The 25330-nt window shown below is 43.6% G+C and overlaps 2 protein-coding genes across 2 annotated transcripts; both read left to right on the top strand.

Annotated features, from left to right (window-relative positions):
* The first annotated feature begins 1772 nt into the window (after positions 1-1772).
* LOC116328082 (L-rhamnose-binding lectin SML-like) lies at positions 1773-8660 on the top strand. Its single transcript, XM_031749794.2, has 9 exons — positions 1773-1838; positions 2371-2403; positions 2496-2555; positions 5247-5382; positions 6757-6866; positions 7668-7712; positions 7990-8122; positions 8232-8335; positions 8423-8660. The coding sequence occupies exons 1-9, from the start codon at positions 1808-1810 to the stop codon at positions 8431-8433; spliced, it is 663 nt and encodes a 220-aa protein (XP_031605654.1). The 5' UTR covers positions 1773-1807; the 3' UTR covers positions 8434-8660.
* Positions 8661-9273: 613 nt separating this feature from the next.
* LOC116328071 (L-rhamnose-binding lectin CSL2-like) lies at positions 9274-13354 on the top strand. The gene is made up of 9 exons (XM_039604850.1): positions 9274-9504; positions 9769-9801; positions 11296-11511; positions 11918-12053; positions 12144-12253; positions 12345-12389; positions 12475-12607; positions 12688-12791; positions 12978-13354. Exons 1-9 carry the CDS (start codon positions 9474-9476, stop codon positions 12995-12997), a joined length of 828 nt encoding a protein of 275 aa, XP_039460784.1. The 5' UTR covers positions 9274-9473; the 3' UTR covers positions 12998-13354.
* The last annotated feature ends 11976 nt before the right edge of the window (positions 13355-25330 follow it).

The raw sequence follows: 25330 nt of genomic DNA on the forward strand, positions 1-25330 counted from the left end.
GATCAAAAAAAGAACACAACACTTTGTGGTGTTGCAAACATCTTGTTCACAGTTTGCCAACTACCCTGCTTTGTTTCTGTCAGAGAACTGAAGCCAAGTGGCCTCATTTTATTTACTGATCTTTTGGGGTTTTTTTTTTTTAAATTGTACTTTTGTAATGACCAATATTGTTTTATCATTGAAGCCTATAAAGGGTAACTGTCCTGGTCCTGGGTCATTTTGACCCAGCGGTTTAAGTTCCCTGTGTTTTCTGTCATATTTTGCATTATGTTGAGGATAACTCCAGGTTTCCTAGGTTGTTCTGTTCAGTGTTGTTTATTAGATGTTCTCCCTGTGTTGTTGCCTTCTGTGTCTCCCACCGTGTGACTGTCTATATAGTGATGTGAGTTATTGTGCTTTGCTCCCACTCCTTGTGTTCCATGTTTTCCTCTTCCCTTAATTTTTCCTTCATGTTCTCCCTCTCTCTCTCCAGGCTGTCTCAGTGTACTTCCTGCAGTTTCGTGTCCTCCCCGTGCTGTCAAGTGTAATTGTCCTCAGCTGTGTTCCCTGTGTGCTTCCACTTCCCTCATTACCTGCTGTGTATTTATGTCAGTCTCCCTCTGCTCCATGTCGCATCGTCCCTCATGCTGTGTGTTTCTTTTTGTGTCTCTTGGTGAAGTTTAGTTTATATTTTCCAGTTTACTTTAGTTCTGTAGCATTTCCATGTGTCAGCAATAAAGCTGCATTTTGAGTTATTCCCGTGTGTTGTGAGTTCTACATTTTGGGTCCTCTTCCTGCCTGCACACAGCCGAAACATGACAGTAACAGGACAAAAATACATAAAAGATTGCCTACCTCCAACAACAGGCCACTGATCACAGAAAGAAAGATAAAGTAAAAATGTGATGCCACCTGAGGATAGTGAGGAAAGCAAATGAACATGAAACGTAACACACATACTGACTGTAGGAAGGCGTTTGAAGGAAACCTGCATATGAAAGAAAAAGTTACTAAACTAAAAAGCTGTAAAATTTTTACATTTGCTGAAGTGAATCCAGGCACAGAGAGGGTAAATATATGGAGGACCGGTCTATATAAACCTGTTCTGTCTGTGGATCCTGGACTGCTGTTGGCATGCTGTGTAGCAGGATTTTTCTCACGCAACAATGAAGAGAAAAATAGTGTGGCAGCAAAAGCTGATGTCAACTCTGAAAACTGATTGTTGACTTAGGTCTGAGCGTGATCCCTTGTAAGGGATGTAGGCCAGCATGATCTGACCATCACACTACACACCAAACCCTAACCCCCCAACTCCACCTCTAACCATCATCACATCCTAAACTTCACAACACTAACCCCCCTAAGTGGCTAGGGGTGTCATCTTGTCGGCTTTATTAAGAAAAACAAGAAGTCTCTGGCAGAGCCAGGCTCAGGGAGGGGCGGCCGCATGTGAAGGTTTGCCAAGTAAACATTTACTGGCAAAGCGTCTCTTCCTGCGCGTCCTCAAAGTCCTAAAGTCCGTCTACAAACACGTTTAAAACTCACTCACATAAACACTGACATTCTTTGAAAATAACTTTTAAGTGTATCATAAATTCTGGTCTCCATCCTTTTGAGAGCCTTGGAGCAAACACTGGATGTTGTTCTGTTTTATAATCTTTTACACCCACTAATCATAGATTCTTGCTTGAAATTGAGTTTCCAGTTAATCCGTCTGGGTAGGATCCAACAGGGTCAAACTACTGTTTAAAATAAAGTTCCTTATCAAACTGAATAAATAGAGGTGTGTTTGAGTCAGGTACCAGCAGTGTTCACCAGCACGGACACCATGCTGTATGTAAGGCTCATCAGCACACTGTGTGAGTACATGAAGGATTTTCTTTATTTATATTTAATGACTGAATTCTAAAATGTTTGTTTCCGTCTGATGAGAATATTATTTTATATGTATGTGGGTTTTCTGGATGTTGGATGGGTCCAGATGTATCGCTTGTTGACAGCCTCAGCAGCTCTGCGAGGCTGTAAGCAGGGATCTCTGAGCTGAATGTAAATGCTGAGCACATTTTATGGTTAACATGAAAGGTGACAGACACTTGGATGAGGCTGTGATTTCATGACACATGTGACACCCGCTGCTAAAGGTGTGACTTAGATACCTCACAGAACAGTATGTTCAAAGCTGGTAGCAGATAATAATGTGAGGGTGAAGCAACATTACGGTGAAAATAATTTTATTTCAGTTACAGGAAAATAGGTCAAACATCAAAGCCTTAATATTAATATACAACATGCATGTTTGAGAAGCTCTGCTTTTTCAAAAAGATGATCAAATCATTTTTGTTTAAATCTTTTCTCTTGCTCAATGAATAAAACATTGATGTTTGTTTTCAGTGCTGGCAGCGACGTGTTTGCCCAGCGGAGCAGGTAAACAGCCTGTGGTGCAAGATCCAGTTTATCATTACAGAGCGAAGCGTGCAGAGCTCACCTCATGTCACATTTTCATATCTGTTCTTCAGATGCTTCCATGGAGAAAGCTGTCACCTGTGACATGGACGTTGTCCAGAGGTTGAGCTGTGGTACGATGTATGTTTAGATCTGCAAAACCAAAGCGACTCGGCAGGGATGTGAAAAATCGGCTTGTACATTTCACTCAGTCAATGAAACTTTTGGAATTCATGAATTGAGAAAAAATATTTTGGTTTGATTTTTGCATTTTTTTCATCTGAAGGTTCATTGTCCTAAATTGGAAACATTTTTTAAACAAATACATAAATTGGGCCGGCTCTACGCTGGGGCAAGAGGGGGCAATGCCCCCTTAAACAAACTTCCTGCCCCCTTAAGTCAAACTTTTGGAAGTTGAGAAAAGAAACAGATTATCCACAAACTGATTTTGGACAAGATTTACTACAGTAGCTGAAAACATCTGCTGGAAAAGGTACAAATGAGATGATAGGGTTTAAGTCTTGTTTGCTTTCTCTCTGTGTTCTCTTTGTGTGCAGGCTCACACACTCACCCTCCCCCCAGCTAAACATCCAATCACTTTAAGTATACAAATGATCCGGTGTCAGGTTTCTCAGCAGTGTTGCCAACTTAGTGACTTTGTTGCTATATTTAGCAAGCTGTCAGACCCCCTTAACTACTTTTTATCTAAAACAACTTCTAAAAGTAGCAACTTCTCGCTACTTTTAGGACAGCCAATAGTGATTTTTCTTACTGAGGAGTTGGCAACACTGTTTCTCAGTAGGCAGGGCAGAGCAGCTAATCTATGTGTGGTGTAACAACCCTTTTGGGTTATAGCACCACTAGGGAGGGTTGCCCTACTATTGTAATAGCTGTGGGAGTCTCCTAGTGGGTGTGTGTTGTTAGCGGCAGCCGTTCCATGCTGCTCGTGTTCCATTCAAAAAGGAAAACCTTACCGTTGTGACGGCCTGGCGCCGGCGTTACCAATCTGCGCGCATGTATGCACGGACGAGTACAGCCGTGGAGACCTGGCTCAGAAGGTTTAATGTTGCTGACGGTGAATGAAGGTCTGTTATTGGATTTAACCGACTGGCTTCGGGTTTTTCGGCTAACCCCCACACCACACGCTCGCTGGACCTGCTAGCCGCTCCTTCCTCGCCAGACTGCTGTCACAGTGGGTTACAGTGACTGTAACTGACAGTGAATTTGAACTCTTTCATGCACAGTGGTCACTACAGCTATTCATAGGTTGTTTTCTTGTATTTGTGTCAGTGTTGATGGTATACTTGCACATAAACCACTACATTGGTGTCACTCCATACCCTGCCACCCAAAGGTCGTGTAATGTTACTATAGATGTATGACTAGGGATGGGTATCGTTTAAGTTTTATCCAATACCAGTACCAAACCGGTACTTTTGAAACGGTGCCGGTGCTTAAACGGTGCTCGAACCGGTGCTTAAAGAATGAAGAACACAAACTTTGTCCAAAAACCTCTCATGTTTAACTGTTTTCCACTTTTTCTTTGGTCATTTTAGCCTTTTTGGCCAGGGTGAAGGGAGTATCTGCCATCAAACAAGAAGACAGCCGCATGTAACTACGACGGTGTTTGCTAGTTCACCTTACATGCATTAATGTAATAATGTGGTTAGCCTACTCAACGTTAATTACACACGAACAACATGAAGCTACTCACGCAGAGGAGAACGGCTGCTGCTGCCATCATCATCCTCATCATTTCTGCTACACTGGCAGGGCTAGGGGCCAGGACTCTCCTCTTCAGGTTTTTGGGGGATGTTGCTAACTCCGGGTCCGATAACAGGCACCACACCCGCAGTAGATGTGCTCGTGTGAGGTCTCGCAGCAAGCTATCAAACACGGCGCATTTTCGGCTTAAAAAAACACCAGTCGCCAGGTGTTTCATCAGATTTGAGGTGTTACCTCTTTGACAGTATCACAGTATCAGCTTAAAGCACTTGTTGCAGGCTGCTGAGTTTGCATCTTTTGCTGTGAAGTACAGCCAGACTTTTGATCGCTTCGCCTTGGGCATTTTTAATCTGTAGCTCTGCTCTAAAAGAACGTAAGTACCTGGGCCCGCCTACTATGCTTGCAAAGGTAAAATGATTGGCTAGAATCCAAAGTGTATGACATCTCAGGAAAAAAAAGCACTGAAATGTGCGCTGCTTTTCAGTCTGGTTACTACCGTTTATGTCAGAACCGGTACCCATCCCTATGTATGACGTGTTTCATTGTAATTATTGTTATTTAATCCTGTCATCCATGAATTATGAGTATAAGTATTTTTATTCATCTTTTACTGCCTAAAGACGAATAAAAATACTTAGAAGAAAAATCCGGATTGAGGTAGTCATAATTCATACATGAAAGGTTTAATGTTCGTCATTGTATTTGTTAGAAACAGTTTTCAGTAATTTTCCTTTAATTTAATTTATTCGTTAGTTTATATATGATCATGTGCACAGGAGACATTAAACCAAACAAACCAGGAACTCAGTCAATAAATATACTTAGATGTATCTCATAAATGAAATAACATTGTAGTTATTATTTTAGTAAACCTTTTACAGTTAATGAAAATGTAGTGCAAAATAAAATACCTACGATTATTATTGTTATTCAGGTTCTAACCTCTCAGCTGCTTGCAGCAATGTGTTATTGTAGAGTCTTTAACCTGCAAAACAAAGCGCCTTGAGACAACGATGCAGAAATAAAAACCGCAGTGAACTCTGATTTTTACGCTGCTTTTAAATGAAATGCTGTCGTTTCTGATCCACTCGATGTGACAGAAAATGGAGTGATCAGTGTGGAAGCAGCTCTGTATGGACGTGCAGACAGAGAGACCTGCAGTGAGGGCAGACCACAACAACAGCTCACCAACACAGAGTGCTCTCAGCAGGGAACCGTGGACATCCTCAGGAGGAGGTACAAGAGAAAGGATCCTAAACTTCTGTTGTGAATGTGCTAGTGATGGGATTTCCGGCTCTTTTTAGAGAACTGGCTCTTTCAGCTCGGCTCACTAAAAAGAGACGGCTCTTTCGGCTCCGAACCGGCTCTTCAGGTCTTTTTGTTGCTTTAATTAATTTATTATTAACAATAATATAAAATTATGCACAAAAGGAATTACTAATGTAAAAAAAAGTGGTTTTATTTATATATGTACATATATAAATATATACAGTGGCCCTTAGAGACAAAGGACATACAAACTCCAAAACGCATTCCTAGAGTTAACTGAACTTCCTAAACAGAGCTACCTAGATCACTTAAATTACACAATTGAAAGCATATGTGTATTGTTTGTGTATTTATACACAAGCACTCATATATATTCAAATAATTTAAAAAAAATTATTTACCCGTTACCACACACCAAATCCGGTCGTTGGTACTTCCTGGCTTGTGTAGCCACTAGGTAACAAAAGCTCAACACTGCGCCTAGCATCCTGGAGCACTTCTGTTGTGTTTTGTACGTGTTTTGGAGTTTTTACGTGTTTTGGAGTTTTTACGTGTTTTGTCTCTAGGGGCCACTGTAAATATGCTTTTATTTATTCACTCCACATAAAATGTAATAAATAAATCATATAATACAAAAACCAACTAGTCACAGTTCAACTTTTAACTATTTAAATTTTCAGCTTTTCCCTTTTAAACAAATTTAAAGCAAAACAACACAAAACACTGCAAACCACAACACAATTAAATATAAATTAAAATATGAAAACAAAAAGAAGATGCACATTCTCTGTCATATAGGCCTGCATGAATAAACTTTCTGAATCCTTTATCATCCGCAACTGAAAATAGTTGTGGACCATTACTATACCTTTCTAATGTGACGTTGTTGTCCCTGGCTCTCTCCCTCCCGCTCTGTTACTGTGCTACTGCGAGTGTAACTACCGCCCCTCCCCCCTCTGCCCAGCGCAAGCACAAGGCTCGCGTGCGGAGTGAAGCGGGAAAAAGTGCGAGAGAGAGGGTGAGAGAAAAAACAAACAAACCACGGCTCGCGTCGTTCACGTCAAAGATCCGGCTCTAAGAGCCGTTTCCTTCGCGACAGACACATCACTAGAATGTGGCAGCTACCAGTCAGCTACATGTGAGCATCCATGAGGTTGAGCTAATAATAATTATTCTCAATGGGCCAACTGAGCCTTTGCTGTTCATCTTTCAATTACAGCCGCTACATGAGCAAAATAAAGAAAGCAAAGAAATATGTGTAAATATGTTTTGGAAAAAGCAGCACAGTTAAACAATAACCAACATCCAGCACTGCTTTTTTAATGTATGTGTTTCCTTCAGGTGTGATGGGAAGAAAGTGTGTGAACTGAGCGTGACTGACGTCCAAAGTCCCGACCCTTGTGTCGACACCTACAAATATCTGCAGACCAGCTACACCTGTTTACCTGCAAGTCAGTATCTCATGACCATGAAACTATGAAGAAAGCAGAGCTCAGAAAGAAGGTCAGGGAGTTTGTGAGCATGCTAACGCTAAGTCAAGTCAGTCGACACATTTAAACACAGCAGACGTTCAATAAATCATCAAAACCAAGTAATACGTTGAAAACAACAAATAATGACTTTTTCATTATAATTTAGTAAAACATAAAATCTGCTTTGATGACATTATGTTAAAGCTAATGTGAAAGCTCATGAAAACATTTTGAGCTGGGATGTGAACACTATTCCTGAGGTAGATGATGTCATCTGAGGAGGGAGACAGTGAGTGAGAATGCACCAATCAGAAATTCAGAATCATGAGAAGACCCTGATTAACAAACCCAAGTGAGCAGCGGGAGACAGAGCATGTAAAAGATCTGCTAGAGAACATGAAGTTCATGTAGGCGCGTATATGTGAGCAACAATATTTCTGGTCCTGTACCTCACAAATATGATCACACTTCTGTGCACGCAGACGTTCAGGATCCTTTCATTCATGCATCAAATGTTTAGGTTATTAACAGAAAGAAAGAGTTCATCTTTCTGAAGAAAACTGGGTAACAACTGCTTTGATCTGTGAGTCAAACTGAAGAGAGGTACAAACATGACACCCAGATATTTTTCCCCTGAGGTTTAAGCAGGGACAGTGGAAAGCAATGAATCCCTAAACGTTCAGCTGTATTTACACTGAGGCTGCCAAACAGCAGGTTTAACATGTAGCTGAGAGCCAGCTTCTTCAATGCTGTCATATCTAATCTGACCTGCTTCCACAGGTCACCTGGTCACATGCGAGCACTCGTTTGCACACCTGCACTGTGGTAAGATTCATTATACCTGTTGCATCACTCTGATCATTTTTAGGTGAAGATTTTCTACTTTTATTGCAGTTCTTTTTGTTTTTATTTTATTTACATTTTAATTTCTTATTAGTGTTTATTAAGTAAATCCATCTGTTACCGTCTGCTAATATGTTATTTTGTTATGTTCCATGAATTCGACCCGTGTTAAATGATTTATATGACTTGAATCAAATTTAAATTTGATTAAATTGAAAAAACGTTGCTGGGTTGTTTTCTGCTCGTCGTCTCTCGTCAGATGAAGGGCAGACTATCCTCGTGTACGGGGCTCATTATGGACGCCACGATCAGACCACATGCTCCTACAGACGTCCGGCCTCTCAGGTCCAAAATGTTTACTGCTCCAGTCCCACCAGCAAAGTCGCTGAGAGGTACTGTTTTCCTCCTGTTACTGATTTAAACTGTAGCTGCAGGTGTTACTTTCATATTCCTCAGTGCACATCGAGGCCTGCACTCACTCACATTGCTCTGCATCTCCAGCTGTGACGGGAAGAACAGCTGCACCATCAGAGCGAGTAACTCGGTGTTTGGAGACCCCTGTGTTGGTACATACAAATACCTCGAGGTGGCTTACGTCTGTCAGTGTAAGCAGCCTAAATGATCACGCAGATGTTCTCACACTACAAAGACTGACATGATCTGACGTGGAGATGTTGTCTGTTCTTTTGCAGATCTCACATGAACGGATTTAAAATGCAGTTTTATGACAATTTATTGGGAATTAATCAGCAAAATGATTTCATGGGTCTCTCAGTAGCTTCAGTGCTTTTGATGACTTTTCCTATGATCCAGTAAAACAGTGAAGCTGAGTCAGTTTCAAACAGCTGTGATTGTTTTTTTCGTGTCCAGTATTAGATGGAGGTTATCTGACTGTTTTAAAAATTGCAAAAATAAACATCTATCAACTAATTATGTGTTTTTGCTTTTTTATTTAAAAAAACAACATTGGTCTCTGTATTTGTAATGTGAAATGGAAATAAGCCTGCCTGCCACTGTCTGGCTTTGGCTAATGTGACCACAACATTAAAGCTCCGTCCTGGTGTCGAACATCTGTTTTATTATCACTGAATAAAGGATGTTCCTTCAGATCATGGCATTCAAGACAAATCTTCTCTGGACTGTGCAAAACAGCAACATTCACATATAATAAATGATCATTTTAAACTAAAAACGTTATCCTACAGTCGGCATTAGGGTGAAGAGAGGAGGATGATGGGCAGAGCTGCCACACCTAAATGTGGCGTGAGGACACTGACAGAGGCTTCGGTCTGTGAGGTCTTCATCTCCCACCTCCAGCAGAGCTTCACCACTCAGAGGCTGGACTATGCTCTGCACCTCCAGCACTGAGCTGCAGCTGCTGCCTGAATTGAATGGAGCCATCAAGGTGACACATTCCCCACATCAAGCTGAGCATACATCCAAAACCTGCCAAGCAGGTCAAGTTGCAGGTCTGTTTTTATCTTCTGGTTTCTCTCCAGGATACACACCTTTCCATCAGATATGTTTCTCTCAGTGTGTGTGTGTGTGTGTGTGTGCCCTGTGAGCTTTATCTAAGTCAAATTCTATTGTCTGTTTCAGTTTGTTGCACATCATGAGGGAAAGTTTTCGATTGGCTGCTTGCCTGGCGTGCAGATAGCATTCTTACTGAAACAGTACAAATAGACCAGGTTCCTGTGTGCTTCACCATCAGCTCAGCTCTTCGCTAAAACCAGCTCTAACAGCATGCAGTGCTCCGGACTCAGCAGCACACTGTGTGAGTACAGGAAAGTCTTTGCACACTAAAAGTTGTTCCAAGTTGTTCCTTTAATGTGTCATTTACATGACTTTGTTGTCTTTTAACAGTAAGTTGTGTATCCAGTTTTTCTCTGTTTTTTATTCATTTTCATTTCATGTTTTGAGGCCATGTGTTAAAGTCCATGTGAAACACTGTTACTTACAGTAATACAGAAGACAAACGAGTAAATCAGCTGTAGGTCGTACACCGGCTAACACCCAGGTTTCTCTTTTTATGTTTCAGTGCTCGCAGCAACGTGTGTACTTATGACTTCAGGTAATCACCGAATGTTTGATATGTTTTATGCTAATGTCCTTTTAACCTCATACTTTAGCGTGTAGATGAGTTAGTGAGAGCTGATCGACATCCATCCTCTTTACTGCACGAGCCTGTAACCATCGCCATCCTTACATCAGTCTATCGAATTTCTTCTTTTCTCTCAGAATAAACAATAATATTTTTCTGGCTCTAACACGCCTTCATACTCAGAGTTTCTTCCAAAGAGAGAGCCTAGATTTGCATAGCAGTTTTGCTTCATGCCTGTATACTATAGTGCATTTATGCGCTATTTGATTTTAATACACCACTAACTACAAGAGCCTGTGATAAGTTTTCAGTCCCACCACCACTAAGGAAAAATCCCTCAGGTAAACTCTGGAAACTCGGACTCATTGAAGCATTGAGTGAAAGCAGTTCAGTAACAGAGAACAGTCGCATGTGAAAATGATGTTAAACCTGTGGTGGGAACACTTAGATAATCGGAATTATGGGGACTGGTCTTCATTGTCCCTACCATAACTTACGTCTGATTGGCTTCCATCATGCTCAGCCAGTCAGGTTACATATCGGACCCCAGGAACGACACATTTTTCAACATTCTTACATTATGTGAATAGCATCACTTTCATTATTGTGCATGAGTCACCCAGCAGGAGGCTTCAGTGACTGAAAACCAGTCAGACCTGTCACGGCAGAGTAGCCAGTGTGTTTGTGGTGTGGACCCAAAAGCAGACACGACAGAAAAACAAAGCAAAGTGAAACAAGGGTGGAACTAACCTAAGCTGGGAAAAACTAAACTATGACAACAATGATACAAAACCAGAACATAAAGCTAAACAGGGACATGCAAAACGTAGCCATGAAATAAAACAAACATGAACCTGAGCAGTTGTAGAAAAACTCTATGATGTGACGTGACACAAGGTAAACAGATGACCCAACACTGAACCGAAGGAGACCGAAGGGCAATGAAGGAAGTGGAAACACCTGGAGAAACACAGCTGACACAAATGAACATGACACCACAGGGGAAGTAAAACTGAACATGGAAACATCGAACCCTTCAAAGTAAAACAGGAAACATAATGGAACGTAGACATGACAACACGGACTTGACAACGTGTGCACACAGAGATGAGACACATGACAGACTGGGGAGAGACAGAACGCAAGGACAGACACGTGGGAACAGAAAGGGGAGACAAAAGCACGGGCATAACTACAATACAAAATAACACAAAAATGTTGGGTGACAGACCATCAGTGACTGATGTGGAGGAAATCATTCCTCAACCGGTTCAGATGAGTGTTACAAAATACAAATACATATACATACATATAATGACATTAAGTCGACTGGGATTATTTCCCACTTGCCCTGTGTTTTCTATATTTCAAATCCATTCATATTTGTTTATGAAGACCCTGCTGTAGGATAATTAATTTTTCCAAGACTCACTAATTATGGACTTTTTACATTTTTCATTTCAGGCTTTTTGGCCCCAGGTGGTCCTATGGGCCCAGGCGGTCCTATGGCCCCAGGTGGTCCTATGGGCCTAGGTGGTCCTATGGCCCCAGGTGGTCCTATGGGCCAAGGTGGACCTATGGGCCAAGGTGGACCTATGGGCCCATTCCCGCCGACCTTCATGTCCACAGCGAGGGTGATCACCTGTGACAGCCTTGACAATGTGCAACGCCTGAGCTGTGGTAACATAAAAATGTTTTTTTTATAGCTCCTAGCTCTCACTCAAAAGTGAACCCAGTTCTGATGTAATGTGCATTCTTTCTAATGTCCTGCAGGGGGCGACTCCTCAGGTTGTAAATAGAAGTCTGACTCTATGTTTATGAGAAACTCAGCTCAGTAAAGTCTTACCCAAGGAGCAAAAAAACCTGTTAAGGTTTAGGTTCTTTTTGTGCTTTATTCAGTGAAACTGTAGTTTATGCTTGTGACTGATGTGACCTTTCAGACTTCTTGTAACACCACAGAACTACAGGAGGACATTTTCTGATTATTGAAAACATAAAAAGCCTCTATTTGTTTTTCTTGTGCTGCACATCTTATGCATTTCTTGTGATTCCCTCCTTTTGACCGTCATCGTTCTCTGTATGACAGATAATGGAGTGATCATCGTGCAGGCAGCTATGTACGGGCGGACAGATGCAGAAATCTGCAGTGATGGCATTCCTGCAGATCAGCTTGCGAATACACAGTGTTTCCAGATAGACACTCTGAAAGACGTCAAGAGCAGGTAAACAAATCTGATGAATCATGGATGAATCATTAATCGATCACTTTAACTCACCTGAAAAGATGAGAGCTCCTCTTTGTCTCCCTGCAGATGTGATGGCAAGAAGGTGTGTGAAATAAGCACAAACTCCTTCCGTACTTCTGATCCGTGCTCCGGCATTTACAAATACTTGGACACCACCTACACCTGCTTCCCAGCGAGTACATTACAACTGTGATTAGAAACTAATATTCAGTGTATTCAAATTTGTGAATGTGCATGTTTCTAATGTGCTTTATTTCTCTTTGTCAGTCCACAGTGTAACTTGTGACGATTCTCTGGCAAACCTTCAGTGCGGTGAGAGCACAGTTTCTCCTTCTTTGTGAGTCTTTGGATTCATGCGGTAAAAATACAAATGAGGTTAACGTTTGCTCTTCTTCAGGTGAAGGCCAGGTTTTACTCATCCACGGAGCTGATTACGGGCGCCGTGATTCGACCACATGCTCTTTGAATCTTCCAGCCTCTCAGCTCCAAAATGTCCAATGCTCAAAGCCCATAAGCATTTTAGCTGACAGGTAAAGATGCAGACTCACTTCCTTCAGCCTTTTGTCTTCTCACACAACATATTTCAACTCACCTTTACCTGAATCTGCAGCTGTAACGGGAAAAGCAACTGTACTGTTAAAGTGAGCAGCTCTGTGTTTGGAGACCCGTGTTTTGGCACCTACAAGTACCTGGAGATGGCTTACAGCTGTCACTGTAAGTACCTCAGACTTCTCTTTAATTAGAGCATTTATAACAACAAAACATTTAGCTCATTTAACATTTAGAGAGAAATGTGAATCTGCCCTTACACACTGTGCTTTTAGGTGGTTCAGCACTGATCCTGTTTCCTAAAACGTTGGGGTTCAGTAATGAAACTCTCTGACATAAATTTTCTTTCAGTTGGTTTTCCAGATCACTGAATGGAGGAAATCGCTGACATCCAAATAGCATCAACGTCTATGTTCTTTGAAGAAAATGTGCAATGAATCAATTATGAATCAAAAAGAAAAAGATAATTCAACATCCTGTGCAACGTCTGGTCAAAAATACGAAGATACTGATTTTACATGCACATCAGATTCTTTCCAGACCTGTTAAGTTGTGGTCTGCGGTGTCCACATACACTTGGCCTTTAAGACGTTTCAGATAATGAATGATTTTAAATGTAAAACTGATTTAACACTGATTGTCTTAAATGATTTCTTCTTTTTTCCCCTTGTATTCTTACGCCTGCTTGACTCTTAAATTTGCCTTCAATAATAAAATAATGAAACGTATCGACTGGATGGTGTGAGTTAAATGTGACAGGGATCTGACTAATTTCTGATGTGACTCTGTTGAAACGGTCGGATGTGAAGAGGAGCTTTTTATCATTAAGGACACCAACGTCATTGACTCTGTGGTACTTCTCTAACAGTACTCATAGTTTGATAGTACAAAACACACATTACATGAAATGTGAGGTTCTGTTCAGTTCAAACACAACAGTCACCTCAAGGCGCTTTGTGAGGGAAAGACTCCACAACACATTCTGAATAAAACAGAACAGTAGGACTTTGCACAGCGTGTTTCAGAATGACAGACTTATGAAGTAAGATTAAAATAAGACTGTACTGATCCCACGGCGGGGAAATTTGTGTGTTACCTCAGCTCTGGTACAGATAGCAGATGAAAAATACAAAAATACAAAAAAACAAACAAAAAACAAACAAATACCAAATAAGTAATACACTTCATACAACAGTAGCATACATGTGACTATGATAGAAGGTTTTGGAAATATGCAAGATGTAAATGTAACTATTCTACCATTACTATTACTATGTAAGTAATAGATATCTCTAGTATCTACAAGTATAGACATGTACACTCACACACACATGTACACACTAAATATACATTTGTATACATATACCTGCACACGTCCGTACATATAAAAAGTGCATTATGCATGAAGTGTGACCGTGGATGTCCACAATGTCCAGTAGTGTATTTACAGCATATGCACTCCAGATTTATGCGACATTATAATATAGTGTACAGCACTGCAAGAGCAGCAACTAGGAGCCTACAGTAACAGCAGGCCTCTGGGCGTAGACTTGTACTGGAAGCCTCGCTGCTGAAAGTGTGTGTAGGTCACACTTACTTCACATACGGATGTCGTAGATCTTTAACTCTTCCACAGATTCGGTCTGATCATGTTATTAGAAACGTGTGTTCAGCTGTGAGCAGCTGTGTGTAAAAGATGACAGCTGTGTGTGAGTTGTGTTCACATTTTGGTGCCAGCGTTTACACTTTTGTAACACACGTGTGAGATGTGTTTAACCTCCTAAGAACTCTTTCATGCATTTTTAATTTCTCTTTGCTATTTGGGCTGATTGGGACCTGATGAATGTAAAAACAAAGAATTACCAGATTTTTTTTTTTTTTTTACCTGATTTTTGTTTTTGAGAAAAATGAGATCCACATATGAGGGCATTCATTTTAAATTTCGATAGAACAGTGGCAGTATAATGTCCTCGTAAGTGAATATCGGGCCCTTGTTTAGTATTTTGGTCTACACCAGTGCTTCCCAAACTTTTTCCAGCCACGTACCCCTTGAGACATGTCAGCATCAGCCGCATACCCCCTGCTACAAACGACTCTTAATTAGTGTCTATAAATACATTGCAATACCGCATGCATAAAAATAAATACTGCACAGTCGATTATTTCTCACCACCAAATAAATGTATTAATATATTTTAGTAATGACAGAATTTTAATAGCGAACTTTACTACTTAATACTAGCAGTGTATCAAAAGATTTATTAGAATTCACCGTTTTGTCAACTTTAGCTTGAACATTGAATATAGTTGCAGAAACACCTTGTAATCCGAGATTGAGCTCGTTCAGACGAGAAAATATATCACACATATAAGCCAGGCACGTAAGGTACTCTTCATCATGCAAATGTTCAGACAGCTCAAAGGGATGGTTACTGAAGAAAACTTTAAGTTCATCCCTCAGCTCAAAGAAACGGGTCAGCACTTTCCCTCTAGATAGCCAGCGAACCTCTGTGTGGAGTAATAATGTCTCATGCTTGCAGCCCATCTCATTGCACAACGCAGCAAATAAGCGGGAGTTCAGCGGCCTGGCTTTCACAAAGTTAACCATTTTTACACTCGGGTCCAAAACATGTTTCAAACGGACAGGTATTCACTTTGCAGCAAGAGCCTCTCAGTGGATGCTGCAGTGTACCCAAGAGGCATCTGGCACGACTGCTTGCACACGCGAAACCACACCTCCGTGTCTCCCAGTCATGGGCCGTGCGCCATCACTACAGATGCCAACACATCTATCGATGTGGGGCCGATGGGGCCAATGGCGCGATATGGCAGCCTCGCTTCTGTCAGTCTGCCCCAGGGCAGCTGTGGCTACAACCGTAGCTTGCCTCCACCAGTGTGTGAATGTGAGCGTGAATGAATAATGTCATTGTAAAGCGCTTTGGGTGCCTTGAAAAGCGCTATATAAATCCAATGCATTATTATTATTATTATTATCCCACACGAGTCCATGTGTGTTCATGAATGTGTCCAGCTTTTGAAAAATATCTGCGGCAGTTGTCCTTTCTTCCAGCGGTTTACAGAACAGCATGTCCTCCTTGATGGTTCCTTCATGAATGTAGCGCACATATACGAGGAGATGCGCCAGGCCAGCCACATCCGTGGACTCATCTAGCTGTATTGCATAAAATTCACTGTGGCGTATGCGCAGAAGTAGCTGCTGTAAAACATTTTCTGACATTGCATTGATGCGCCGTGAGACAGTATTGTAGCGGGCCAGGGCTGTTCGGGGTTTTGTTCTGACAGTTATGTTCTGTTGCCATGGTTACAGGTGACGCTCTCTCTGCAACTGTGTGCTCCCAAGAAACCTCTGTCTCCTCCCTGTCTGAGCTCACCACATTGGTGTCAGAAGTGGGATTGCTCACCCTCGCCATAATGGAGAGAGACATTCGGAGAATGGAGCAAGCTGTCGAGGAGAACATTCCCCGCTTGGGAAGCTGGCGATTGAAGAGAGAGGACGTGAGTGGCCATGTAAGTCCCCCGACGGGTCCCGATGGCGCGAGCGCACCGCCGCGACCGACGCTAGGGCAATGCTTCATGGGCTACCTCTGTCGACCCACACACCGAGCCCCCAACCGCGAGCAGTTATGCCTACCACGCCAGTTAAGGTACCGAAATACAATGGGCTAACCCCGCTAGAGCCCTACCTCTCACAAGTCCGGCTAGCCGCGAGGCATAATGGCTGGAGCGACGAAGAGGCTGCTACACACCTAGCGCTAGCATCGGAAGGAGATGCACTGCAGGTACTCCTTAACCTAGCCCCGTCAGAGCAGCATGAGCTCCAGGCCCTCACCATAGCACTCGAGAGGCGATTTGGGCAGCGGCACTCCACTGATTAGAGCAGGGAGCAGCTGACCAACCGGAGCCGTAGGCCGGGGGAGAGCCTGGGCACCTTTGCAGCGGATGTGTTGCTGTATGCTCGTCGTGGCTACCCAGAGTTCCCAGCAGCAGCCCGTGAGGACCTTAGCCTGCATGCATTCCTGCGAGGACTTTTCCTAGAGCGACTACGCCAACACGTCCACCTGGCCATGCATCAGACTCTCCGTGAGGCGCTCCTTGAGGCTGAAAGGGCCGAACTCGTGCTCACCTCGCGACCTGACCAGCAGTTGCGCCCCACAAACTACCCTCAAATCAGAGCTGCAGACTGTGACAGTGAGGGGGAGGTCGCGGGGATATGCCAGCTGCAGGACTCGGTGCTCTGGAGGCATCCCCGTCGACCGACTGACCGCTGCTACCGGTGCGATGAGCCTGGCCACGTGGCGCGCGACTGCCTGGCGCCCGCCCCGAAGGCCACAACTATGTGGCCTCAGGGGGATGAGAGGGGGAGCGGTACAGCAAGGGGATCACCGCTCCAGCTTCCTACCCCCCTCCAAGAACGATGCACGGTGGCGGGCCTAGTCAGGCACCTCAAGGGACTCTACCTGAGCTGCTGTGTTGAGGACCAGTCCTGCCAGGCCCTGGTGGACACGGGGTCCACTATTTCCCTAATACGACCTGGTGTGTTTCCTGGAACATCCGGGCCGCTTGTGATGGGTTGGTCACCCACCGACACCCAGCTGATGACAGTGACGGGGGAGAGAACTGACATGCGGGGGAAGAAACCATTGCGGATTCAAGTGAAGGATTTGGAGCTGGTGCACGACTTCTGGCTTGCTGACATCCAAGATCAGTGCATCATCGGCCTTGATCTGCTGACCCGCTGGGGGGCCTGCGTTGACACCGCGAAGCTGGCTATCACTCTTGGTACAGAGACTCTGGCCCTCCAGTGCGGTCAAAAGCAGGGAACCAGAGACTGCATGCAGATGCGGCTGGTTCAGCACACCATCGACATCGGCTCTGCTCAACCCATCTGTCTGCGCCCACGCCAGCTGCCCCTCACGAAACGGCAGGGAGAGCGGGCCCAGGAGGCACGGGGAGTGGCTACGGGTGTAAAAGGTTGCAGACCCCTGTCCTAGGGCCTTTCCCCATCCCCGAGGCAGGGAACCGGCGCGTGTCGGTGGCCAGGGACTGCTACAGGAGGCTGAGGGAGCCGCCACGAGTGGTTCATGACTACACCCGCCAGGCCCAGGTCAGCACCGGAGTACGACAGAAAAGAGCCTGCGACACCAGGTGCCGAGGGGGAACTTTGGTGCCTGGCGACAAGGTTTGGGTGTACTGCTCGGTTCACAAGAGAGGGGTGTTCCCCAGGCTGTGCGGTCACTGGCAAGGGCCGGCGGAAGTCATGGGGCGGCTAACAGAAGTGGTGTACCAGATCCGCATGCCGGGCCCAGGGCACGTGGCGGTGTTGCACCAGGACAGGCTCTCACCGTACTGCCCGCCCGCTCCAGCAGCCGCCAGGGCAGGGGATGCTGGTGGCACCCCAGGTTCTCATCCAAGTGACTCTTCCCCTGCTGGTCGAGATCGGCCTGCGTGCCGAAGGAAGACACATGGACATTTGCAGGACTTTGTGTTGGGTAATGGGGTTGTCGGGGACGACTGACCCCTTAGGTGGGGGCTATGTAGCGGGTCAGGGCTGTTCGGGGTTTTGTTCTGACAGTTATGTTCTGTTGCCATGGTTACAGGTGACGCTCTCTCTGCAATATTGTGTTTCCGGGTGAGAGAGTGCCATTTTGGTGTTGTTGTTGTTGCCGCGCCGAGCAGTTTGCTAGCAGCAGTGTGCTCGCCTGTCGAATGCCAATAAACGGCTGTGCTCCCAAGAAACCTCTGTCTCCTCCGTGTTTGATGATGGTATCGTCTTTTTTGCCTTTTCCCCCAACATTGTCCCCACCTTATCTAAAGCAGCAGGGAGAATGAGGTCCTCCACAATAGTGTGGGGTTTGTTGGTTTTAGCCACTCTGTAACTGACCATGTAAGATGCTTGTATTCTGTTTTTATTCATAAGATCTGGCACTTGAATGCAGGTTTTACTTGTTGAAAGTGATTTTAGCTGTCGCTCAAAATATTCTCTTGGTTTATTTTTCAAATGGGGATGATTTGTCTCTAAATGTCTGCTAAAAGTGAAGGTTTCATTGAGTTCTGAGACAATACTTCTGCACAAATAACACATTGTGGCCGGGAAAATCCACCAATATTTATACACGTGAACCCCAGCGAAATATAATTGTCATCATATTTGCGCTTCTTTGATGAGGTTGTGTTACAGTCCGAGCTGTCCTGCTTTCTCCCACTTTGACGCTCCGCATCAGACACTTCATCACTTTCCACATGACTGGCTCCAGCTATGCTAGCCACTTGGCTAGTAACCACAGATACATCCGTGCTAGCATCCAAATCTGACGAACACGTTGTTGAACAATCACCTGTGGGGTCACTGGAAAATGCATCTTCAGATATGAGCTGATTGGTTGTTGTGGCCAGTGTCTCTGTGGTAGGGCCTTTTTTTCATGTTAACCACTTGTCCATTTTCGTGCTGCACTGAATGCTTGGAGGCAACTTCAACTGTTAGGTGTCAGTCATTTGGGCAAGTCACGCCCATGTATTTTGTCAGAGCTATTTTTTTGCTGAACACCAGAGGGTGGTATATAGTCATGTATTTGATAGCCACATAAAACTGCATTAGCGCAAATTTCGGCTTTTAAAATTTGTGATCCCCACTCCAACCCTCACCCACGCGTACCCCCTACAGCCACTTGCTTACCCCCGAGGGTACGCGTACCCTAGTTTGGGAACTACTGGTCTAGACAACCTAAAATGTGATGACCACATATGTGGATGCCAGGTTCTAGGAAGTTAAGGTTTTGAGAAAAAAAAAAAAAAAAGAGCAGATGAGTTTTGCAAATTGTGTCTAAGTACCTGACACTGTTTAAGGTTTGGCCTAAAGAGTGTTTGATTTGAAAAATAAGTTCAAGTCACTGAGAATTTGGTGTAGAGAATGGAGTTTAGAGTTTGAGCAATTCAGAAAAACTGTATTGAGTACTGACCACCACTCCATACACCTGCACCAGAAGCAAACTGGTGAAAAGGCTGCTTTTACATACAAACAAACACTCTTTTTTAAAAGATGCTTCAATATGATGATCAGTATGATGCTGAAAGTGCATAAAACATCCATAAAATGGACGTGTAACACTGTAGTTACTTAAAAACCGTTAACTCACAATTTGCTTTACTTAAAGCTTGATGTAAAGGATGATTTGGACTAGAAAGCTCAGAGACATACAGAAAAAGTGACATTAATAGAATAGAATAGAATAGAATAGAATTCAACTTTATTGTCATTGCACATGTCACAGGTACAGGGCAACGAAATGCAGTTTGCATCCATCCAGAAGTGCTTTAGTGATATAGATATATTACAATATATATTAGCAATAATATAGATATGCAAGTATATTACAGAAATGGGTCTATTATGGTATGTTATAATGTATACGGTATGAAGTATGTTGTGAATATTCTATAACTATAGGCTATAGGTACTCACTACAGGCTGTAGTGAGTACAAGCTATGTACAGGATATGAACAGGATATAAATATGAAAAACTATACAGAATATGAAATAAATAACTTTACAGAAATATGAGATATACAGTTATACAGAAATGGGAACTATGCAAGTTGTAAACAGTTGTAAGGTTAAAAAATTATTGTATGTACAGAATGATTATTTACACAGAGCTATACAGTAGTGCAGTTAAGATAAGTGAGGGTGTGGATAATTTCTACAGAGGCTGTATAAAGTGCTAGTGGTTTGTGAGTGGTGGTTCAGTCCATGTTATTATTGTGTGTTTGAGGGTACAGTTGTCCATTGTGGGTGTGTGTATGTTCAGTCCATGAGTTTAACGTGGGTCAGATGTCAGGAGGCAGAGTTCAGGAGTCTGACAGCTGTGGGGAAGAAGCTGTTCCTGTACCTGGTGGTCTTAGTCCAGAGGCTCCTGTAGCGCCTCCCAGAGGGCAGGAGGGTGAAGAGTCCATGTGATGGGTGACTGGGGTCTCTGATGATTTTCCCAGCCCTTTTCAGACACCGCTTCCTGTAGATGTCCTTTATGGCAGGAAGTGGTGCTCCGGCGATGCGCTGGGCAGTTTTCACGACCCTCTGCAACGCCTTCCGGTCCGAGGCAGAGCAGTTCCCGCACCAGACTGTTATACAGTTGGTCAGGATGCTCTCGATGGTGCAGCGATAGAAGTTCACCAGGATGTCTGAGGACAGGTGGTTCTTCCTCAGAGTCCTCAAGAAGAAGAGGCGCTGGTGAGCCTTCTTGACCAGCTTGGAGCAGTTGGTCGTCCAGATGAGATCCTCGGAGATGTGGACTCCCAGGAACTTGAAGTTGCTCACATGCTCCACAGCCGCCCCTTAATGTGGATGGGTGGATGTGGGTCAGCATTCCTCCTGTAGTCCACGATGAGCTCCTTAGTCTTCTCGGTGTTAAGCAGCAGGTTGTTTGTGTCGCACCACTCAGCCAGACAATCCACCTCCTCCCTGTAGGCGGCCTCATTGTTGTCGCTGATGAGGCCAATCACCGTGATGTCATCTGCAAACTTAATGATGGTGTTGGAACCATCAGCAGGTCTGCAGTCGTGGGTGAAGAGGAGTAGAGGAAAGGGCTCATCACACAGCCTTGTGGTACACCGGTGTTCATTGTGATTGTAGATGAGCAGCGGTTATCCAGCCGGACATGTTGGGGGCGGTTGGTCAGGAAGTCCAGTAACCATTTGCAGATGAGGGAACTGATGCCCAGGTCTGTCAGTTTCCTGATGAGTTGTGAGGGTGGATTGTATTGAATGCTGAACTGAAGTCTATAAACAGCATTCTGGCGTAGGTGTTGTTGTTGTCCAGGTGTGAGAGGACAGAGTGCAGTGCGATGGAGACTGCATCCTCTGTGCTCCTGTTCTGGCGGTATGCGAATTGGTGGGGGTCCAGGGTGGGGGAGACAGGATTTGAAGTGTGCTAAGACCAGCTGCTCTAAGCACTTAGTGATGATGGGGGTGAGTGCTACTGGGCGGTAGTCATTGAGGCTAGATGGGTTGGAGTTTTTGGGTATCGGGACGATGGAGGTGTGATTTGAAGCAGGCCGGTACCACAGCGTGGGCCAAGGACAGATTGAATATGTCTGTGAGCACTCCTGCAAGCTCCCCAGAACACGCTCTGAGAACATGACCGGGGATGCCATCAGGACCTGCAGCCTTGTGGACATTGATCCTGCTCAGCACCGCTCCTACATCGGTGGGGGAGAGAGTCAGAGGTTGGTGGTCTGGCATCGTGTCTGCTTTGGTTGTGGTTGTGGGGTTCCCTCGCTCAAAACGAGCGTAAAAGTTGTTGAGCTCGTTGAGGAAGGAGACATCAGAGGATGTGGGGGAGGGTTTGGTGGTCCTGTAGTCTGTGATGGTCTGGAGTCCTTGCCACATGCGTCGGGGGTTGGAGTTGGAGAAGTGTTCTGAGACTCAGACAAAGATTTTAAAGTTTGACAATGCCGGCTTGTATATGATTTTGTTTTTAGGTAAAGAAAAGTTGTAACAAATTTAAAAAAAAAATGTTTTACATAAAAGTTTTGCTTTGGCACCAAAAGTTTCTCAGTAGACTTGTTTCACAATCACAGTGGTTTCCTTAAAATCTTACCCGGCAAAGACAACAATAATTTAGACATTTCAGAAAACAAAGAAAATACCAGAGATCATATGACCTGCAAGTTCCTGGAAACCAATCAGAACATTTACAGCAGCTCTGAAAAGCCAAATGTTCTTCCAACTCAGAATTCAGCTGCTTATCAGCTCAGGACCTCGAACGAGAATCAAGCTACGGCTGCAATACCACAAGTTTTAGAAAGTCAGGATTCTGAAGATCTGTTTTTTCTTTCCATGTCATGATAATACAGCAGAGATGTAACACCATCCAAAGTCACAATCACAGCGCTGCTCTGAGTGGCAGATTAGGAGGCAGACTGCTGCTGTGACAATGTTCAAGCAACATGTTAACAACACTGCTGCTGATAAAGGTTCAGTTTCCTGTTCCAGCAAAATTACTGACACAAAGCTAGCATAGTCTCCAATGTCACATGACATGCTGCAGCTCCTGTATCAGATTTCAACAACACACTCAAACACAGCTGTACTGGCCTTTGGGTGTTCATGAAGGTCCTTGTTCTGTCTTTTGCATGATGCTGTAGCTGCTGTACAATGGCATGTTGTGTTTATCAGGAACTAGTTCAGCAGTCAGAGTTCATGGAAACTTCACTCTAAATACTCTGAATGTTTCTGAAGCTCAGCTTTGTGTACTGATGTTTTTCTCACGCACTGACTTCATTACAGCTTTTGACTCACAGTCCCAAACACTGTCTCCTCTGTGGTCTCTGACCAGAGAGACGTGTGAACATGTTAAATGCAAATTAAAATATTTTCCAGTCAAATTTATTCTCAGCTACACTCTGTCTGTTACATTCATATTCTTTTCGTATCATTTTAACATCCAGTAAATTACTAAATCATCTGCAGTGCCACATTTTAATTCCGTTTTATTTATAACTCACCAACTCACAAAAACAGTTGCCTCAAGGTGCTTCATATTTGATGGTAAAGACTCCATAATAACACTGGTGTGTTGAACACCCACAGCTGTTGCTGCAGTGTGCATGTTTGTCTGTGTCGTCCACTTGGTCTCCGTCCTCTTTGTTCTCTCTTTAGGACGCTGTTAATGAACAGGGGAGTGTCACTTTCTCTCTGAGCTGATCAGGGCCTCTGAACTGTTCTGTGCTCTTCATTTAAATCCAGACGTGATCACATTTTCAAACTGTAGCTCCTAAACTTTGGAACAACATGTTTGCTATCATTTACATCATGTTAACACAATAAATGTAATCTACCATTAGTCATGTTTAAAATGATGATGTGAGCCTCTCCCAGCAGTCATAGGTCAGCTGAGCCAGGCTTATATAACTTTTAATGTAAAATAGTTTTATTTCCTTGTTCTGTTGCAGCTGAAAAGGAACAGATTCTGCTTTCCCATTGGCTGTGCTTTGCATACATACACATATAGATCACAGGTGTTACTGAAACAGTGTAAATCCAGCAGCTCTGTGTTTGATCCTCCATCAGCTCAGCTCTTCACTGTAATCCAGATCTCCTAACATGATGCTCTGCTCCGGACTCAGCAGCACACTGTGTGAGTACAACACACTGATAATCCTTTATTTATACATGAAATCAGCTGCACATGTTCAGTCTAATCCTTTTCTAGCTTTCCACTGTGCTGTACTGTGACATGCTTTTCTAAAGATTCTGCTTTATTGGATCAGTTAATCTAACATCCTAAATAAATGTTTGTATCACCTCAGCAGGACAGTTAGGCTTCAGAGTCCTGAGAGGAATTCATGGCTGATCATTTACTATGAAGAGTTGAAGTCAAACTGTCAACACAAATAAGTTTATTGACAAAAGTTGGAAACATGAACAGAATAAATGTGTCATTGAAATCTGCTGTTTAGAAAGAGTTTTCACAAGAATCCAGGTGTGAATGAAAGCAGCAGCTTTCTCCTCTTTGGTTTTCATGAATCTGTTTCATGTTTTGAGGTGAATTAAACTTCATATCAAACACACAGTCTGACACTGAGCTTTCTTTCTGTGTCTGTCAGTGCTGGCAGCAACGTGTTCACTCATCACTTCAGGTAAATGCTGTTTTACTGCTTCTCACATTTTGGTCACAAAGAGCCTTTCCGTTCACTTCATGCCTGAGATTGGCCCAGACTGCCTTGAGGCTCTGGATGTTGTGGGACTGTCCTTGTTGACAGTGTCTGTAAATCAAGGATAGGCCTTTGGTGTTCAGACCTGTGTATGCAGATCATGTGTTGGGAGCTGCACCTGAATGCTGACACGAGTAAGTTTAACAAAGGGCGAGCCGTTTATTGAGTCGAAATGGAGAAAATATGACACAAGCAGAAAACTGAAAACTATCCATCCATTTGCTTCCACTTATTTTTATCAGGGCTGCAGGGGGTAAGAGGCAGCGTACATCCCGGACAGTTCATCAATCTGACACAGTGCTAACACAGAGAGACAGACGACCATAGAATCACTATTAGAGCATTTCACTCTCACACTGCAGGCTTCCTTGTTGTTCCTAGACCAGGGGTCTGCAACCTTTAACACCCAAAGAGCCATTTGGACCCGGTTTCCACGAAAAAGAAAAAACTGGGAGCCGCAAATACTTTTTGACATCTAAAATGAAGATATCACTGTTTATATTGTTTTTTACCTATATGCTTTGTGTGAACAACTAAGGTGTGTTGCTTATGAAATCTATGAAGTGCTACAGAGAAAATTACATTTTATTTATGTAATTAACACATTTTGAACTCTTAAAGAAATATAACAAAAGCAAAGACACTCAGCTGAACTAAAATGATCCATGTAGCAAACAAAAACTGTTGTCAGCCACCCTTATATCGCCTTTGGGCTGTTGGAGCCTTGACCTGACTTTTAAAAAATAATTGGAAAAAAAAAAGCTCTATGCTGCTAAAAAAAAATGAAAAATAGATATTTGCAAAATTCTGCCTAAATATGTATTTTACCTGGTTAATGTGTGTGGCAGGGCGTGGTCTGCAGCGCTGCTGCAGGGGAGGCGGACGCACCTGAGCGGCACCCGCAATCACGCCTCGCCACCTTAACGTCTGTGCTGTCTATGCTGTTGTGTTGGTGTGTGTCGGGCTGTGAGCTG

This window comes from Oreochromis aureus, linkage group 20 (genome assembly GCF_013358895.1).
Source record: "Oreochromis aureus strain Israel breed Guangdong linkage group 20, ZZ_aureus, whole genome shotgun sequence".
Lineage (NCBI taxonomy): Eukaryota > Metazoa > Chordata > Actinopteri > Cichliformes > Cichlidae > Oreochromis > Oreochromis aureus.

Coding starts and splice junctions, on each gene's coding strand:
- LOC116328082 (XM_031749794.2), top strand. CDS start 1,808: ATGCTGTATGTAAGGCTCATCAGCACACTGT. Junction 1,839..2,370: donor AAGGCTCATCAGCACACTGT/GTGAGTACATGA, acceptor GTTTGTTTTCAG/TGCTGGCAGCGACGTGTTTG. Junction 2,404..2,495: donor GTGTTTGCCCAGCGGAGCAG/GTAAACAGCCTG, acceptor TCTGTTCTTCAG/ATGCTTCCATGGAGAAAGCT.
- LOC116328071 (XM_039604850.1), top strand. CDS start 9,474: ATGCAGTGCTCCGGACTCAGCAGCACACTGT. Junction 11,512..11,917: donor TGTGCAACGCCTGAGCTGTG/GTAACATAAAAA, acceptor TCTGTATGACAG/ATAATGGAGTGATCATCGTG. Junction 12,608..12,687: donor ATAAGCATTTTAGCTGACAG/GTAAAGATGCAG, acceptor CTGAATCTGCAG/CTGTAACGGGAAAAGCAACT.